Below are 19,080 nucleotides of genomic sequence, written 5' to 3'. Positions count from 1 at the left end.
TTTTCTTTCTCTAGAATAGATGCCCTGAGGTGTGATTGTGCTGGTAAGTGTATGTTTAGTTTTAAAAGAAACTGACACACTGTTTTCCAGAGTGACTGTGCCATTTTACATTCCCACCAGCAATGTATGAGAGATGCAGCTTCTTTGAAACCTTACCAGCAGAGAATATTTTTTTGGTAATAGCTTTCTTGAAATATAATTCACATCATATAATTCGCTCATTTAAAGTATAAAAATCGGTGTTTTTTAGTCTAGTCACTGAGTTGCGCAGCCATCACAACAAATGTAGAACAGTTTCATCATCCCCAAAAGAAACCGTGTACCCATTAGTCACCACACCCTAATCCCCTATCCCTTCAGCTTGGAAACCACTAATCTACTTTCTTTTGTCATAGATTTGCGTATTCTGGACAATTTATATAAGGAGAATCATTAAATAGTTGGTCCTTTGTGACTGACTCCTTTCACTTAACATGTTTTCAAGATTCATTCATGTTGTAGCACATATCAATACTTCATTCCTTTCATTGCCCAAAAATATATTATACTTTTAAAGACATCAAAGTGTGTTTTCTTCCATTATGTGGGCTATACACCAAGAAATAACAAAATGCTGCTACTGAGAGGTTTTGCCAGGCCTGCTTGGAGATCTAGATTGCAATTAACCCAAGTACAAATTAATGCTACTTTAAATATTTAGCAGTTCCCTATTAAGTATTCTATAAATACATACATATACATATAATCAACAGTTGTGAGTAGTGGGGCCTGAGCTGCTCTCCTGAAATACCACTGGGATCTTTCTAGAGAAGCTGTGCACGGGGTGGCAAATGTCAGCGATTGGGGCCAGGGACAGGTCAGCAGACCACAGGCAGTGTTCAGGAGCTGAAATAGAGCTGTGCAACAGACAAAAGCGTTCCAGGATCTTTCTGGGCCCTTTGCTTTCTGAACAACCTCTCTTTCCTCAAACACTCAGTTTATAATTTATCTGATCCATGGGGTCAGGACAGAAACTTCTACTGCTACTAATAGGTGCAAAATAACCGTTTATGTATGTAAATATGCAGTAATCATCTGTATCATGAGGCACAGAGGAAGAACAAGATAAATCAGTGCTTATGTTTTCTCTAAGAGCTTGGCGTCTAGCCAAGAAGATGAGGCATGGCCCTAAATAATGTGAGAACAAGGTTGAATGGGATGTGTGCCACTTTAAATATTAAGAAATATTTTAACCACCCAGAATAGAACAAAAAACAGTACAACAAATGTCCACAACCTTACTGCCTAGCTCTGTTTAATTTGAACATTTTTGTCTTATTTGCCTCAGTTTTTTTTTTTTAAAACAAATAAGACATCTCAGATGCTCAGCAATAAAAACTAATACATGAAACAACTTACATGAGTCTCCAGGGAATTACGCTGATTCAATAAAGTGAGTCTCAAAAGGCTCTATATTATATGGTTTACAATATACATACTCTATGATTTACGTACATTCTTGTACTGACAAGATTATAGAAATGGAGAACAGATTCATGATTGCCAGGGGTTAAGGATGGCATGGGGTGGGAGCCAAGCTGGTGAAAAGTGTGACTGATCTGTTCTGTATCTTGATAGGATCAATGTCAGTCTCCTGGTTGTGATATTGTACCGTAGTTTTGTATGATAGAAAAATTGGTTCAAGAGTACATGTACTATTTCTTACAATTGCATGTGAGTCTGTAATTAACTCAAAATTAAAAGTTAAAAAGAAAAATGCCCCAGACACCAGTAAGTCCCCTTTGATACCACCTCACTTCCGTTCATCTGCCACCCTTTCGAGAGGTCACTGCTATCCCGAATTTATTATTAATGGCTTCCATCAAAATTTTAATACCCGTGCTACAGGTCTTTGTATCTCAAAAAATATCTAGCATTGTTTTTTATGGTTTAAACTTTAAAAAATAGTATCATACCCTATGTACCCTTCTAGGACTTGTTTTTTGTTTTTTCCCTCTTTACAATGTGAGGATATCCATACTGATACACAGATACATAGTTTATTCATTTTCACTATGGTTCAGACTTTCATTACATGGCTACACCACAAGTGATTTAGCTACTCTCCTTGGGACATTTAGGTTGTCAATACCATACTGCTTAATTATAATGGCTTTCAAAGAGACCTAGATATCTAGTAGAAGCGGTCCCCCCATCTTCAGAATTGCCTTAGCCATTATTAACCTTTTACTCTTTCTTACATATTTTGGAACCATTTTATTATGGTCTACTGAAAACAAAAATATAAAACAACAAAAACACTCTGTTAGAAGTTTTATTGGAACTGTATGGAATTGTAAAGAGAATTTCCATCTTTATGACACTGGTTCTCCCTACCCATGAGCATAGTATATCTCTACTTATAATTAGTTCTTAAAAGTATTTCAATAAAGTTTTAAAATTTTCTTCGTAAAGATCATCCTGTACATCTTTTGTTAAATTGAGATATTTAGGAGGGAATATTTATTTTTATTATATTATTAAATCTTTTTATTATTATGTTGCTATTTTTCTTTAAATTACACTTTTAAATATTGTTGGCATATATTGGAATATGATTTTTTTTGAATATTGACCTCCAGCAAAACTGAGGAACTCACTTTTTCTTATATTTAGCTTTTAGTTCATATCAAAGCTATGAAAGTATATAACTTAAGAGGATGGATAGTTCTGCATTTGTTATGAGAAACAGAGACAGATGATCCTTCAATGTTTATTATGCAAAACAGCCTGTCCTCTTCTCTTTCCTTCCTGCTCCAGCCACTACAAGGTAATTTTTTCTAACATTTTTAGCTGATTAGTTTTGCATTTACCTCCATGTCTTTAAATAGCATGCATGTACTGCTACTTGTTGAGCTTTCGGTTTAGGCATTGTTCTTTGACTTTCCACGATGGAAAATAAGGATTTAGCTATTTTTTTCTACTCTCCTACCACACATGTACAGCTTTCTCCTTCCCCATCCTCTCAATATAGTTATATGTCATGTTAATTAGGTCACTTGCATTATTATGTGTGTTAATTCTATTTATAGGTAGTAACCTATATTTTTTATTATAAAAAAATTGTTATAACAATTATTTCGTGTCTTAGTTTTGTGTGCGTGTGTGTATATATATATATTATATGTGTTATTATGGCAAAATAAACACCATATTCTCTACCTATTTCATAAATCTGTTATCAAGACCTTCTAGTACCTTCTGACTCTAGTCCAGACTGTTTACTGTCTGCCTATAGCCAACAGTCAAACCTAGGATTCTCTAGGGGTTTCCCCAGTCCCTCTCCCATAACAATTATAACTTGAAGCTCAGTGGACGCAGGCCCGTTAGGAATTTTCAGAGGAGACTTTCCCTCACTCAGGACCCGAGCCAAGATGGAGAAACCACTTGTCATCTTCTGTGTGGGTGGGGAGATGTTTTTTTCTAATCTGCCACTTCACCGGAGTCCTTGGGGGTCCCAGTTCTAGGAAGGCGCTTGTCTCCTGGTCCTGTCTGGCACTAGCTCCCAAGTCCCTGGGTCACCACGCTTGGCAATGCCCTCTTCGCTGTCCAACAGGTCCACTTGGGCCACAGCTGCATCAGCTCAGCAGCTCCTGCTCTGGTTTTCAGTTCCCTCTGTTTTCAGTGCCCTGATTTCCTTTACTTTCTTGCAAGCCCTGCCTTGCAATGAAAAGGATGTTTGTTCCAGCTGATCTAATATTTCTAGGTGTTTTTCAGTAGGGAAGTTTTTCAGGCCATCTTATCTCTAAGTTTAAAAAGTACAAATGGCAATACTGTGGACAAGATGGCCTGGAAGGATCAGGGAAGGCCGTAAAGAAGATGAATATTGGAGGATAGAGACATGGGAGGGGCACGGCAGGTGCAAAAGCACAGAGGCAGGAAGTGACCATGCAGGTATGAGAAAAGCATGCAACTCTCACTGGAATATGGCTGTGAAGGGAAAAATTAGCCTGGAGCAGCACCATGCAGCTGCGGGTGGCATCTCACAGCAGGGACTCCCACAGTCACAAGCTTTCTTTCAGGAAATTCAAACTGGAAGAATGTCCAGGATAAATGAGTGTGGGTGGAAGCAGGTGGGAGAGGAGTTTGGATTTGGAGGGATGATCCTGGAGCCTGTGGAAATAGCCCAGGTGACAAGTAGTAAGGTGTGAATAGAGTAGTGGTGGGGATAGGAGAGAACCTCTGTGAGAAAGGAAGAGAGAGAGACAGAGAGACAGAGAGACAAGAGAGACAGACAGAGACTCAGCTGAACCAGATAAAGAAATCTGGGTCAAGAGCTGGGGAAAACATAGAAGAAAAGCCAGGCAAGCACATTATCTAAATCCTGGGAAATGAATTTAAAATGTCAACAATTTTCTGAGCTTTGTTCTACTGCCCACAAATGCTAACACGCAGTTCATCTTGATTCTGAATGGAGCTAAAGATGTTTTTTGGCTGCTTGATGAATAGTGTCTTTGGATTAGAGACAGGATGTCCCAGTAGAGCTCCCAGAAATGAGCTGGAATGTTTGCCTTCCCCAGAACCTGCTGACATGGCCGATTGTGGGGCTGATGAGCCATCCTCCAGGACAGGGAGTCCAGACCAGGAAAGTCAGGTCTCTGAGGACAGATGGTCACTCCATCAGAGGCTGGCCGTCAGGGAGCTGATCGACACCGAAGTCTCCTACTTGCACCTACTCCAGCTCTGTGCCTTGGACATTAGGAGCCGCCTGCAGCAGGTACTTGAGTTGGGGCCACACACGGCTTGTCTTTCTAGGGGCAAAGTGGGTCCCAGGTTCTGACACCTCACATCTGTTCCTGAGGCAGCCTTGATGGAGGGGAAGACTTGGTAGATGTGAAGTTCCCTGGACATAATCCTCATACTTCCATTTATTGGTTATGAAACTTTCAGCAAGGCCTAGGAAACTTAGTGTATTCATCTGCTAAAGAAGTGAACTAATGGGTGAAATAGCCCTTTATCTAGTTTGGAACAGATTGGTTAAAATGACCTACATTCTATGTCTCATTTTAGGAGAGGGGACATGGAGAAGTTATCACTATGATGGGTTTCTAATCTAGTGTTCATTTTTATATCTCTCCTCTCTCTATTTCAGAAATTATACAAATTCTCTCCATAAAATTTCAAGCATCTCCTAGCTTGGAAGTTCCATCAGGAGAAAGACTGTTTAGTTCAATATATCCCAGTGCTTGATCAAAAAATAATAGAATTCAATTAGTGTTTCTTGAATGAAGGAAATACTAAAGTAGATAATGTAAAAGGTCAAAAGTTCTCTCATATATTACTTACCAGAAATTAGGATTATTTTCCATAGGCATTAGATAAACAATATAGATTATTACTTATTTTAACAAAAATAAGAGCATACTCTAGATATTTTTCTATAGTTTTTCCCATTTAATCGTGCACCTAGAACTATCTTCCTACAGATCTATCTCATATATGTCCATAAATAGATATCTTGCATCCTTTTAAACAATGGTATACCCTGGTTAATAGGGGCTGGAGTTCAGAATACATCTCAAGGTCACGGTTGTAGGGGCCAAGTATGTCAGAGCTGGAAAGAAGTCCAACTTCCCATATTTGTATGACAATTAGGGAAACTGAGAGAAGAAAAATGATAGTTGGCAGCAGGCTAGGATAAAACCCCAGCTCAACTTTCCTTCCATGCCAAGTACCCCATCTCTTCTTGTTTTCTTATAGCATAATAGAAATACCTAATTTATAAAATGTCAAAGTCCTTGAAACATTCCACTGGGGCAGTCTTCCCAAGAGTGATGGGCCCCCGAGGGTGTGAGTGTTCTGGATGTTCTTCAAAGCCTGCAAATCAAGTTACTTTTCTGACCTCCCAGTGACCTCCTGTGGCTTCTTTGTTCCTTCCAGCTGCCACAGGGAGATCTGGATGTCCTGTTCTCAAACATTGATGATATTATCAAGGTGAACAGCAAATTTCTTCAGGATCTGCAGGAGACAGACTCCAAAGAAGAGGAACAAGTACAGCTAATTGGTAAGCAAAAGACGAGGCAGCTGTCAGCCGTAGATTCCCATGGAGCTGTCCTCAGCATGTGGTCATTGCAGAACTGAGTCCAGAGTTCTAGGGAAATGCAGCTCAATGGGAGTCTGTGTTTGGGATCCCTGAAACATAGCGTGTCAGCGCTGGCAGGACCTTCGAATAATATCTGGTCCAACCCCATCACTTTACAAGATGGAGAATATGAGTACTTAACATGTAGTAGCCCTTTTCATTCTCACGACACCATTACTTATTGATTATTATTATCCCCATCTTACTAAAGAAAAACCTGAGGCTCAGAGAGGTTAAGTAACTTTCCCAGGGTTACACAGCTTGACCAGACAGAGTCAGGATTTGAACCCAGCCCTTTTAGATTCTAGAGCCCTAGCTCTTTACTATCCTGCCTCCTTTTCCTTTCTTTCCGACTAATCCCACCTAGAGGTAGAGTGCCCTTTAGACACTGGGAGTAACTTCATTGCCGCTATGATTTCTTTATAATCAGTGACTAGAGAATGGCAAGAGGAAAAGATATGCTTTTTTTTTTTTTTTTTTTTTTTTTGGTGTCCCAGGCATTCCTGCTCTTTGGAATTCTCTGCTCTCTGGAAGTTTGCCTTTGTCTACCCTTCAGTTACTGACATGCCCCATGCCCCTGGCCATACTCTATGATGCAGTTTCTTTGGCATCAGTCACAGTCCTGTAGAAACACCCACGTTGAGAATGTGAGAACTGCCCTAGATTTCCTGGCTACACCAAGTTCTCTCTTAGTGAGAATTATCTCTGCAGTGGTCTGATCTCCCTGTCACGCTGATTCTCCCTAGCTGTAGTGTTGGGTCACCTTTCCTGGTCACGTTCTCCCTAGTTATGAAGGCTTCTCCTGAGGGAGTTCTCTCCAAGAATTGGCTGGACCAGCACTGGGGAAGGGTTTGGTCCTGGGCTGGTAATCTCTCTATGGGAGTCCTTGCTGAGAGCTGGACCATTTTGGTCTACTAGGCACCATTCAATGTGATCCAAGGTGGGCCTGGTCCAGGTCAGTGGTCCAGCCCACAGGTTCAGCAGGCAGTAGGGCAAGCTGGGCTTCCCGTGGTCCTTGGCTCCCCACCTGCCCTTTCGTGGTTAATGCATTTCCCTTTACCCTCACCACTTTCCCCCAGATGGGCAACCAAATACTCTTGCCTGGATATTAGTAGCAGCCTTGAACAACTATTCCTGGTACCACTTTTGACCCCTAGTTCAGTAACAACATAGTATAGATTTCATAGACTTTTATTTTTAGAGCACTTTCAAGTTTACAGAAAAATTAAATAGAAAGTATAGAGATCTCCTATGTACTCCCTCCCTACCCCCAGAGTTTCCCCTACTATTAACATTTTACATTAGTGTAGTACATTTATTATGACTGATGAATTAGTACTGATATATTATTGACTAAAGCCCATAGTGTCCAGTGGGTTCATTCTTTGTGTTGGGCAGCACTGTAGGTTTAGACCAATGTATAATGTCACATATCCCCTGTTACATACAGCGTCATACATGCTGTTTCCCTGCTCTAAAAATCATCTATGTCTTGCCTATTCATCCCTCCCTCAACCCTAACTCCTGTAAACCACTGATTTTTTTTTTTACTTTCTCCATAGTTTTGCCTTTTCCAGAATGTCATATTGCTAGAATCATATACTGTGTAGCCTTTATAGAGTGCCTTCTTTTATCCAGTGGTGTGCATTTAAGGTTTATCCATGTCTTTTCCTGGCTTGAAATCTCTCTCTTTTTTTTTTTTTTAAATCACTGACTAATATCCCACTGCATGGGTCTAACACAGTTTATTATGCATTCACCTACTGAAGGACAGTTCAGTAGCATTAAGCACATCCACAGTATTATGCCACCATCACTACTGTTCATTTCCAGAACATTTTCATCATCCTAAACTGAAACTCTGTATTCACTAAACAATAACCAGCCCCTGGTAACCATCATTCTACTTTCTGTCTCTATGAATCTGATGACTCTCGGTACCTCACATATGTGGAATCATACAGTATTTGTGCTTTTGTATCTGGTTTATTTCACTTAAGGGTCTTTTTACAATTTTAATCTTGAAATAATTTCAGACTTACAGAAAAGTTGCAAAAATAATATAGGGCTCCTCTATACCCTTCATCCAGTTTCTTCTAATTTTAATATCTTACATATCCATAGTGCAATTGTCAAAACAAGGAAATTAACATTATTTTTTAAATTAAAATTATTGGGGTGACGTTGGTTAATAATATCAAATAGTTTCAAGTATATAGGACATGAAGACTATTAACTCTACAGACCTTATTCAGATTTTTCCAGTTTTAATGTCCTTTTTCTGGTCCAGAACCCAACCTGGGGTATCACATTTCATTTTATTGTCATGTTTCCTTAGTCTTCTTTAGTCTGTGACAATTCTTCAGTCTCTTAACACTTCTGAAGAGTTCACATTTATAGAATATCCTTCAATTTGAGCTTTTTAATTATTAAAACTAAAATTATTTTGTGTATTTTATGAAAGTTTATATAAAATCTGTATTTTATAAATTTGTATTATAATAAATTTTGTTTTTAACATTTTATATGATTTATAAAATTAAAATTATATTCATTTTTAAATTAAGCTTATACATTTTTGGCAAGAATATCATAGTCTATGTCATGTCCTCAGGGCATCATATCAGGGACACATAATGTCATTATATCTTATTACTTAGAACAATGTCAACTTTGATTATGTTATTGATAGAAGGTGGTATCTTTTAGGGTTTACACTAAAAAGTTACTATTCCTCCTTTTGTAATTAATAAATATCTTGTGGCACAAACTGATATTATGCAAATATTCTGTTTCTTCCTAAAATATCATCCATTAATTTTAGCATCCATCGGTGGTTCTTCCTACAATAATTATTATTGGTATTCTAATGATAATTTTCTATTTCCCTTATTTCTTCTACATTTATTAATTCAAATTAATCTGTGCTTTCTTCTCCATTCATTTTTTATTAAATTATTTATTTATATTAATATGGACTCATGGATTTTTACTTTATTCCATGAGGCAGAAATTAGTACTCTCATGATTAATTTTCTTGCTCAAATTGTACCAGCTTTGGCCATGGAAGCGCCTTCCAGTTGGCTTCCATGCCCTTTCAGGAGTGTCTCCAACAGTTTTTTGTACTTCCTTACTTTCTGGCACCCTCAGGTGTTCCAGGCACATCTTGCAATTTCCCTGCCTCGCCCTTGGAATCATCCATTTCTCCTAGGAGTCCTGGTTCCTATCTTTGGAGAATGGTATCTAGACACCAAGTTCCAGGCTCTCGGTGTGTTCATTGCTCCTGGGATGCCATTGCCCCTAGGCCTTCTCAGCTAATAGAGCTAGGAAATATGTGTTTATATAGTAATACATGCCTATACACATATCTATATTCCTTTCTATATCCATCTATATTTTCACATTTAAAACCATGAGTTCATACTGATACCTGCAATTCCACCAGCATCACAGGATCCATTCAAATCTTTTTCTTTTTCTTATTTGTAACATCTTTCTCTGACAGGGAGAAATGGCTGTCATTAACTACAATATATTTACTTATTTGTTCGAAGTTAGTAGACACATAAAGTAGTTTCAGAATTACTAGCCTGTACCCCTATAAAAAAATAGTTACTTATGTTAAGTTCTCCCTCATGCCCTTCAGTATGGTTATGTTATTCATTTGTAAAAGAATTAGGTTTATTCCTATTGTTTGTATTTCACTGTGGGTTTCCCCTCCATACCTTGGTTGGTCTAAATTATATACATGGGGGGACAGTATGTGAAATATTATCGTGGTTCCAAGAGTCAGAACTATACAGAAAGGTATATTCGGCAAAGCATTGCTCCTCTCTCATCCCTCATCCTTTACACCCCGTTCTATCTCTCCCTACAAATAGCCAATCTCACAAGTTTCTGATTTAAAAACATGAGACCCTTCAAGAATTTGCATGTTATTCTTGTATAGGGGCCATGATAATTTCGCTATATGGTTCTAACTTTAGTATATGTGCTGCTGAAACTGAGCACTGGAGTGGTCCTTTTAAAACAGAGACCAGATCATGTCCTCTCCACTCAAAACCCTCTAGCTGTTTCCTGCCACCATTAGAATAAAATCCAAATGCCCTACTCCACCTTACTTCCTTGGAGGCCTTCCACAATCTGACTTCAGTTTCCTGTTTATTTTCTCTACTTTGTGTCCTTGCTCACTCTGTTCCAGCTACACTTGCCTTCTTGCTGTTGCCTGTATGCCAAGCTCTCACCTGCTTCAGGCCTTTGCGTTTGTCCTTCCCCAGGCCTGAAATGCTGCTCTACCCCCTGACATTCCCAGGGCTGGGTACTTTGGGTCTCTGGTAAACATTCTTCATGGGAGCTTTCCATAAATAGATCCCCTATCACTCTCTAACTCTTTTTCTGGCTTTGTCTTCATTTATGGTACTCATCACTACCTGGCATATGTAATATATTTATTTATTATTTGTCTCCCCCACTAGAATATCAGCCCCATGAGGCCGGGGCGTTGTTTATTCACAGAGCTTAGAAGAGTGCCTGGTACATAGTCAATAAATAAGTAGTTGGTTAATATTTGATGAACGAAATTTGTGTCAACTGTGTTACATGTATTATTATTTCATTTAATTTTCACCAAAAAACACTCTCAGCTGAGTACTATTTTTATTCCAGTCTATAGATGGGAAAATGGAGGGTCCAAGGATCCAAGGCTTGCCCCAGGTTACAAAACTGGAACAGAATTGACTGGAGATCTGGCTCTAGTTCTCTTTGAGTCCAAAGTCCATGCTTGTAACTTCCTGTGCTGTGCTAGCGCATGTGTTTATAAACTGGGGGTTTGTAGTTATATTTGCCACACGCAGTCATTGTAAAGGTATAACCTGAGTATAGATTGTAAACTGTAAAGCACTGTACAAATATGAGCACTATCAATATTATCGCTGTAATTATAGCTACCATTTATTAAGTACTCACAGAACACCAGCCTGAACTCTATATTCTGTCACTTAATTCTTACAGTGACCTTATGAAAGGAAAATGAAACAAATGGAAACTCAGCAAGAGAAGGTAACTTGCTCAAGGTGACAAAGCTGGTTAAGTCTGGCAGTCTTACTCTAGAGCTGGAGTGCTCAGCTGTCTCACTCACTGCCTCCCTGTCCCAAGCAAGGGACATACAGACATGCCTTTGTGAACTCCTTGTTTCTTTTTCACTATCAGGTAATCTGTTCCTGGAATTCCAAGAGGAGTTGGAGCGAGTCTATAAGTTCTACTGTGCCAACTATGACCAGGCCTTGCTGCTGCTGGAGTCGTACAGGAGGGAGCCAGAGCTGCAGCGGGAGATCCAGGGCGTCATTGAGTCAGTGATGTGAGTAGAATGACCTTGCTACGCTTACCCCAAGGTCAGGAGTCATTAAGGTGTCACCTCCATTTGATGCTACCCTCACTGCTTCAGGAAGATCTCAAGCAGGAAAGGATAGACTATGCTGCAGAAACAAACAACTCACAACTCTCGGTGGTGGCTTCAAACCACGAAGGTTTATACCTTCCTTTTGCTCCACTGTGGGTTGATTTGGGGCTCTTTGCATCATCCTCACTCTGGGACCCGAGCTGACAGCAGCCGCTATTTAGAATACCATCAGTAACTGTGGCAAAGGAAAAAAGAGCTCTGGAAGGTCTACTGTTAATAATTAAATGCTGTAGCCCAGAAATGATATCCGTTGCTGCTCATAATTCATAGGCCAGAACTAATACCCTAGCTTCATCCAACCACCAGGAGGCCAGGCACTGCTATCCTATCATGTGTCCAGACGTGAAAGAGCAGGAACTGTTGGTGAACAGCTCTTATGACACCACAGGAAGGTTAGCGAGGTGCAGGGAACCATGTGCTGGAAGCAATAGTGTTGGGAAGCAGGTGTGTATTAACTGGGGAGGCCTCTCTACAGCTGGCTGAAGTCTTGTGCCATGGGAGAGGATCATACTGCCCCGGGTGGCAGGCAACATTGGGTGGAAGCTTCAGGTGGAGATATACAGAAAATAAACTTTTTTTAAATTAAAAATTTGAATGAGTAACATAGTTACATGGTTAAAAAGCTTTAAAACATTCCAAATTTACTGGTAAAAAAAAATCTTTTCAACCTTGTCCCTCATCCACCCAACTGCTGCTCCCACCCCAAAGTTACGGTAACTACTTTTAAATTTTGTATAGATTTTTGCAGAGTTCATTTATGCATATAAAAGCAAATTCAAATATATGGCCGTATAAAGTTCCTTGACATGGCAGGTTTATGGTTTATTTAACTATTACCCGTTGGTAGATATTTGTGTTGGTTTCAAATTTTTACTGTCTTAAATACAGTTGCCGAATAACTTCTACTTTAACTCCTACCTTGCTCGCTTGAGTTGACATTTCTGTAGGTAGATTTCTAGAGTAGGATTGATAGAACGAAGGGTTTGTATATTTCATCTACTGCTAAGCTTCTCTCCCAAGAGACCTCACCAATTGATATTCCTGCCGAGAGAATGTAAGAGGGCTTGTTTCCTCACACTCACCGAGCTCTGGGTATTATCTTGTACTTTTTGCAGCCTATCTGAAAGGCTGCATACATTTTTTTTTCCCTCCAAATTACCTTAGGAAGGCTGTACATGTAAAAGGCTACCATAATTCTATAGTGACTCCTTGATGATTGTGAGAAAGAGATGTGGTCATCTCTTTGAAGACCCCCCTGCCCTGTGGCTGGTGAGGTGACAGGTGTCTCCATGAGGCAAGTGGCGCTTTCCCATGGAAAGTAAGCCCAGAGGACAGAGTTTGCAAATATGTGGCAAATGTTTCCACCTTCCCTGCCCATGGTCAGCCAAACACTAGGAAACCCTTGGTGAGAGCAGATGGTCAGCGTAGGTATGTCCTGATGGTGATCCTAGCCCTGCCTCCCCACTCCCTGCAGTGGATGAGGGGGCTTCCACCTGCTCTGCCTATTTTAAGCTTCATGGCTGATCTTTCCTGGCCATTTGGTCTGGAGATTTTTTCTTAGGAGAAAGAGCAAGAGGCCGGGGTACCATGGAGAGGGGGCCAGAGAATGGTTGTGAGCAATGTTCATGAATCTTCTTGGAAGAAGCATGATTGGACATTGAACTTTGAAATCCTCATGGGTTTCTCGAAAAGCAGGGTTGAGGGCTACTGGTCATGATTAAGGAAAGACTGTTGGAGACATCCTAGATGTCCCAGATGCCATCGACTTGGATGCTCTTTCTGCAACTTCCAGCCATCATCAAGAAGGGGATTAGAAAAACAGTTGTCCATTTGTGAAATAGTGCATCTGGAAGGGTCCTTGATACTATTTGTTTCTGTTTTTGTTTTCTTTTTTTACTTTTCTAAAAGAAAACCTTCAAACCTACAGAAAAAGAGAGGGCTGTAATGAACACTTGCGTGCCCACCACCTGAAATGAACCAGCGCTAATCTTTTGCTGTTTGCTTCATCTATTTTTATGCTAAACTATTTAAAGGAAGATTCAGATATTACGACTTTTTCCTTTAAATACTTTAAATGCATCTCTAAGCATTGAGTTTCTGTGATTTTTAAAAGCTTTTTTTTTTTTTATTAAAGCAGCAGAACCATTTATGACATGAAATAGCATGTGGATGCCCAATATATAGTGTTGTGTTTGAGACATATCTGAGTGAAGATGTCAAGTAGGCAGTTGACCATGTGAGTCTGAAGCTCTGGACAGAAGCTGGAAGTGGAGATCGGGGTTTGGGATGTGTTTAAAGCTGTAGGACTAAATGAGGTCAGTAAGAGAATGGGTGGGGAGTGAAGAGAGGAGGCCTCAGAGCACTCTAGCATAGGAGAGGGGCCAGAAGAGTTGGCCAAGAGAGCGGCCTGTGGTGTCTCTGGGGGCAAAAGAAGAAAGTGTTTCGAGAAAGAGGGACTGGTCAGCTGTGTCTGCCGTTGAGTGAGTGAGAGGCCAAGGGCAGAGAATTGACCATTAGGTTTGATACAAATGGAGAACCGAGCCCCAGAAAGGGGGTCAAGTGAAAACGTAAAAGTGCACATCTAACCTCTAGGCCTCACAAATCACAAATGAAGAAAATGAGAACCACAGAAGGAGGTGACTTCCCCTAATCACTCAGTGAGTTCAATGGCAAAGCTGGGATTAGAGCCTGGGCCCTCTGGTGCCCCAAATGGTGGGCTTTACCTACCTAACATGAGCCTTCTCCCTCAGGCCACAAGCTGGACCCTCGGGCCTCAGTTTCCTGCTGGTAATCCCTCTACAGAGGATTACCAAGTACCCACTGCTGCTGCAGAAAATTCTGGAGAACACACCCCCTGATTCCGGTGCCTATCCTGTCCTTCAGAGGGCCACGTCTGCCGTCCAGGATGTGAACACCAACATCAATGAATACAAGAGGCGCAAGGAAGTGGGTAAGGACCTGGGGAAGTCAAAGGATACATTGGTGAGACGACTTCAAATTATAAAAAAAAAAAAATCATCTCAAATTGGCTTCACCAATACAGGGAAGGTAGTAGCTCATGTAACCACAAGTCCAGAGGTATGTGTTCATTAGGTAGGGTTTGCTCAGGGTGCGAGCTCAGTTTTCCTCTCATTCTCTTGTCTCTGCTCTTTACTGTGTGTCGCCTTCATGTCCAGGCTGCCCCCTCTCATAGTAGTAAATGCCTGTTGCTATTCCAAGACTCGCATCTACATACCGCACCCTCCAAGGTACAACAAAGCCATTCTCCCTTTAGACATAAAAATTAAATTATAGCTTCACTCTGATAGGACCCACTTGAGTCACGTGCTGACCCTGAACCAATCGCCATGGTTAAGGGAACACCATGCGCTAATCGGGTTAGGCCTGGGTTGTAGTCCCTTCTTTGAACCAATCACTATGGACAGGAGGTTGGGATTATATGGATTGGTTTATACCAGTCAGCACCCACTCCTTGAACTATAAAGTGAGATTAATCCCATCCTAACCACATGCCTGCTATTCTTTGGAGAAGAAATGAATACCGGAGAGGCAAAGGACTGTATACCTGGACAGGGAAAGGTGGGAAGTGGAGATCCTGCCTCTCAGTTTGTTAAAACAGAAAGGTTTAGAAAATGAAGCAGCGTCTCAAGTAGGGAGAAACTCATTTGTACAACTGAGACTGCAGTACTGATGATTTAGCTAATGTTTACTACGGGCTAACTATGACATATTTTCCATTCTTTGTCATGTTAGATCCTTACAATAGCCCTAACCAGGTTGGCACTGTTAGCCTCATTTCACAGGGTACAATGAGAGCTTCAGTCATGTGCTCCAGGTCACAGAGCTGGTAAGGTACAGAGCCAGGTTTCAAACTCAGGCCTGGGGTCTGGCAATCAGTAGAAAGCCCTGAGCCAGGAATGAGAAAGTATGGTCCCAGCCTGGCCAGGCTGACAGTGACTGAGGGACCTCAGGCAAATCACCTGTTGCTTGGGTTCTTCTTTAGAAAGTGCATTCAGACTCATCATTTTATATGACCCTCCCAGCAAGCCTGTGAGCTGGCGGGCTTCATTTATAGATGAGGGAACTGAAACCCAAGAAGTAGTGACTTGCCAAAGCAAAGCAGACAGGAAGCTGTTCCGCTGGGCCTCACACCTTGGAGTGAGGGCTCAGCCTCATGTCTGTCGTCCGTGACCTGCCATTCTAACGGACGTGACCCTGATGTTTGAGAAGAGGGCCCAAGCGGGTGCCTCACCAGACGTGTCAGGGATGCTTGCTTTCCTGGGTCACCTTCTGACCCCATGCCCTTTGTCTCTGTTGGCTCAGCCTCCAAGTACACCAAGGTGGAGCAACTGACCCTCCGGGAGCGGCTGGCCCGCATCAACACACACACCCTCTCCAAGAAGACCTCCCGACTGAGCCATCTGCTGAAGCAGGAGGCGGGGCTTGTGCCCAGGGTAAGCATGGTCAGGAGGAAAAGTCATGTCCCAGTCATCCCAAGGGGCAACAAAGACTGTGCAGTGGGTGGGGAAGGAGGCTTAGACCACTTTCAGAGAGGAGGAAGCTGAGGAAAGGGAAGTAAGCGGTCTGCCAGCATTGATAGCCAGGAGGAGGCAGAATTGGCACCATTGACAGGAAGGCTTTTCCCCACTGTACCTTGTGCTACTGGCTCTCTCTCTCTGAGGCCTCTTTACACAGATAGGGGAGCTAATCTTTGGGTCTGGGCATGGAACCAGCCTCGAATAGCTATCACTTACTCTGAATCAGCCTCGAATAGCTATCACTTACTCTGAATCAGGCATTACTTGATCCGCACACTGAAGTAAGTGCTCTTTTTACATCCCAGCTCCCCACCATTTTGTAGGTGAGAGGCTCAGAGAGGGTAAAACACTTGCCCAAGGTCACACAGCTTAGAAGCAAGTGAACCAGGACTCATGTTCTCGTGTGTCCGATTCTGTGGTCTGAATACAAAACCACTAAGCTGCAGTCACTGCCTCTAACTGTCCCTCCAGCTTTGGGGCAGGAGGAGCTGGCTCTGATGGCAGGTCTGTGGAAAAGTGGTCCCAAGGGAAGACTTGAGATGCAGGTACAGGGTGTACACTGCCCCCATGTGGATATTCTTGGTCCTCACAAGCATAGCTTCACTTTCAGACAGAAGACAAAGAATTCGATGACTTAGAAGAAAGGTTCCACTGGGTGTCGCTGTGTGTGACGGAGCTGAAGAACAACATGGCCGTTTACCTGGATAACCTGGAGGTAAAGAGTCCCGCAGTGAATAAAGGGCGGGGCGGGGCGGGGCCAGATTCCCTGGCCAGAGGGCATGCAGGTCCCATAGCACAAGCACCAGCTACAGGAACCAAATAGAAAAGGTCATCCAGTGGCTGGCTGCAGGCCAGAAGAGGGCCCGTCAGACCGGGGCAGGTCCTGAGCCCACTGAGCTTTCAGGGGGTGGGGTTCCCACTGGGCAAGGTGGGGTTCCCACAGAGGATGGGGTTCCCATTGGGCAGGGTCAAAATTCCCTGGAGTCAGAGCCCTCAAACTGGTACTCAGAGCAGGGGTGACAAACTCAGGCTTAATATTACTGAGCAAAGCGTGCAGGTGTGCAAAGCCTAATGTTCGTTTATGAGACTTTCTTGGTAGTGAAATAGGTAATAATATTTAGAATTTGAATGACCAAATGAATGAGTAAAATCTGAAGGGCGGTTATTACTTGATTCAGGGAAGATGGTTCTGTGTGGCAATGTGGGGCCAGTGCTGTCAGTCCTGATTTTAAGGAAAAAAGAAAATTTGAAATTCAGACTTTTAGGTGCAATGTCATGATGCGTTCGTGTGAGCAACTAATTCAATAAAAATTTAAATGTTACGTAGACCTAAGAAAATGCATATTTCTACATACGAACTTCATCCCACGGGAGCTGCAGGCTGCATTCCCATCCCTCATGTCACTTTCCTTGTGCCAACCTCCCCCCGCCCCATTCTTGTCGTCGATGCCGACTCATTCCATCCACTCTGTTCCTTTTAACATGGTTTTGTTCTCAGTCATGTCCATTTGAGCAAACCAGCTCACTCAGACGATAATGGGCTGTTTGGGTAGTCGGACTTGGAGTGACGTTTCAGGAGTGAGTGGTAGCTTCTCTGTGTTAGCAGATCTCCCTGCTAGTTCCTGCTCCATCCCGGGCCCCCATGGAAGGATCTGAGCAACACAGGAAGCTGGAAAGAGAAAACACACAGAGCCATGATATGATAAAGAACGGAGGGGCCTTTAGAGAGAGAACCCAGAGTCATGAGACATGCCTGGCTTTGCAGGGGAGGATGAATATTTGGAAGCTTCAGGCTGCATTTCTCTAGACACAGGACTTACACGACAGATACAGTGTTGACATGGAATTCCATGGCGAGAAAGTGACTCCCTGTGTTAATCCTCGGAGTCCAGGAAAAGCCTCTTTTGCTGGCTTGTCTTTAGCACAGACAGAGCCAGTTTCTGGCTGGAAGTCTTCGGCAGGCAGTGACATCCAGACAGAACTTAATAACTTTGTTTTTATAGCAGTTATTCTTGCATGCCTATTTATGGCAATTATTACTGGTTTTCCCTTTGTGGTACTATCATAAGGTGTTTCTTTAATGTATCCATTTAAATAGGAATGCTTAGTGAATTTATAGAAAAGTATTAATGGAATGCATGGGATATGGCAAAAAAAAAATCACAAGGGAGACATGCAAATGTGTAAAGTTTGGGAAGTGCTTGGAACAGGGAGAAAGATGTTAGTCTAAGGAAGAGCTTACAATTCGACCAAGTTGTCCAAGGATAGAATAGGCTAGATGCTTCCCTGTCAGGAGCGATGTGCAGGCAGCCTGGACAACCTCTCTAGGAATATGGTGGAGGAAGATTCAGGTGCAAGATGGCTATCACAGGCCATGATTGGCTGTCTCTCATTTGCCTGGGTCCAGGCTTTCTTCCGCTTCTGGCCACGGGAATGTGATCTGGACATCTGCGGGGGGCCCGTGGTGCAGTACTGCAACCTGGCGAGAGACCTGCAGCTCCAGGCTTTCCCTGAGTTTGTAAGTGGAACTTCTCCCTGCCTCTTTGTCTGTTGAGCAGCTGACAGAGCCTATAAGAATAATCTTTAGACGTCAGGCCCTTTACGTGATTGTCACATCCATAACCACCCTGGGTAGTCAGCAGGGCAGAGATTATTAATAGTGCATTTTGCTGATAAAAATAGCCCCGGCTGATGTTTACTGAGCCTGTCTGCCAGGCAATGCGATAAGCCTTTTGCATTCTTCACCTCATTTAATCCTCACAACACAGCTTACAGAGTAGATACTATTAATAGCCCATTCTGCAGATGAGAGCAGAGGCTCAGAGAGGGGGAAAGCCCAGGTTATTCAGATAGTCAAAGTGCAGGTGGGATCTGAGCCCCCAAATCTGTGCTTTGACCACCACTCTTTATAAAATCTTTTTCTAGATCTGTGCACAGTATCAATGTTAAGAAATGGCAAATTG

The 19,080-nt window shown here is 42.1% G+C and overlaps 1 protein-coding gene and 1 non-coding gene across 8 annotated transcripts in view; one reads left to right on the top strand and one right to left on the bottom strand.

The window, feature by feature from the left end:
• The window catches only part of ARHGEF37 (Rho guanine nucleotide exchange factor 37), a 38,115-nt gene that overhangs the window by 6,646 nt on the left and 12,389 nt on the right, over positions 1–19,080 (top strand). For 5 of the 7 annotated variants that reach the window (XM_036224791.1, XM_016150356.2, XM_016150357.2 and 2 more), the window contains 8 exons: positions 2,656–2,809; positions 4,560–4,756; positions 5,920–6,043; positions 11,330–11,477; positions 14,330–14,529; positions 15,903–16,033; positions 16,728–16,832; positions 18,525–18,635. In XM_036224791.1, the coding sequence (XP_036080684.1) occupies positions 2,749–2,809; positions 4,560–4,756; positions 5,920–6,043; positions 11,330–11,477; positions 14,330–14,529; positions 15,903–16,033; positions 16,728–16,832; positions 18,525–18,635 (1,077 nt within the window). In that variant the 5' untranslated portion in view covers positions 2,656–2,748. The remainder of the gene's footprint in view (positions 1–2,655; positions 2,810–4,559; positions 4,757–5,919; positions 6,044–11,329; positions 11,478–14,329; positions 14,530–15,902; positions 16,034–16,727; positions 16,833–18,524; positions 18,636–19,080) is intronic. The other 2 variants (XM_016150363.2, XM_016150360.2) reach the window with 1 other exon arrangement.
• On the bottom strand, positions 10,026–10,132 carry LOC118605851. Its single transcript, XR_004952257.1, has one exon. It is a non-coding gene; the product is annotated as a U6 spliceosomal RNA (small nuclear RNA).

The sequence above is a fragment of the Rousettus aegyptiacus genome, unplaced genomic scaffold (assembly GCF_014176215.1).
Source record: "Rousettus aegyptiacus isolate mRouAeg1 unplaced genomic scaffold, mRouAeg1.p scaffold_m13_p_7, whole genome shotgun sequence".
Lineage (NCBI taxonomy): Eukaryota > Metazoa > Chordata > Mammalia > Chiroptera > Pteropodidae > Rousettus > Rousettus aegyptiacus.
Note: the sequence above shows the minus strand (reverse complement) of the source record. Positions and strands in the feature narration are given on the sequence as shown.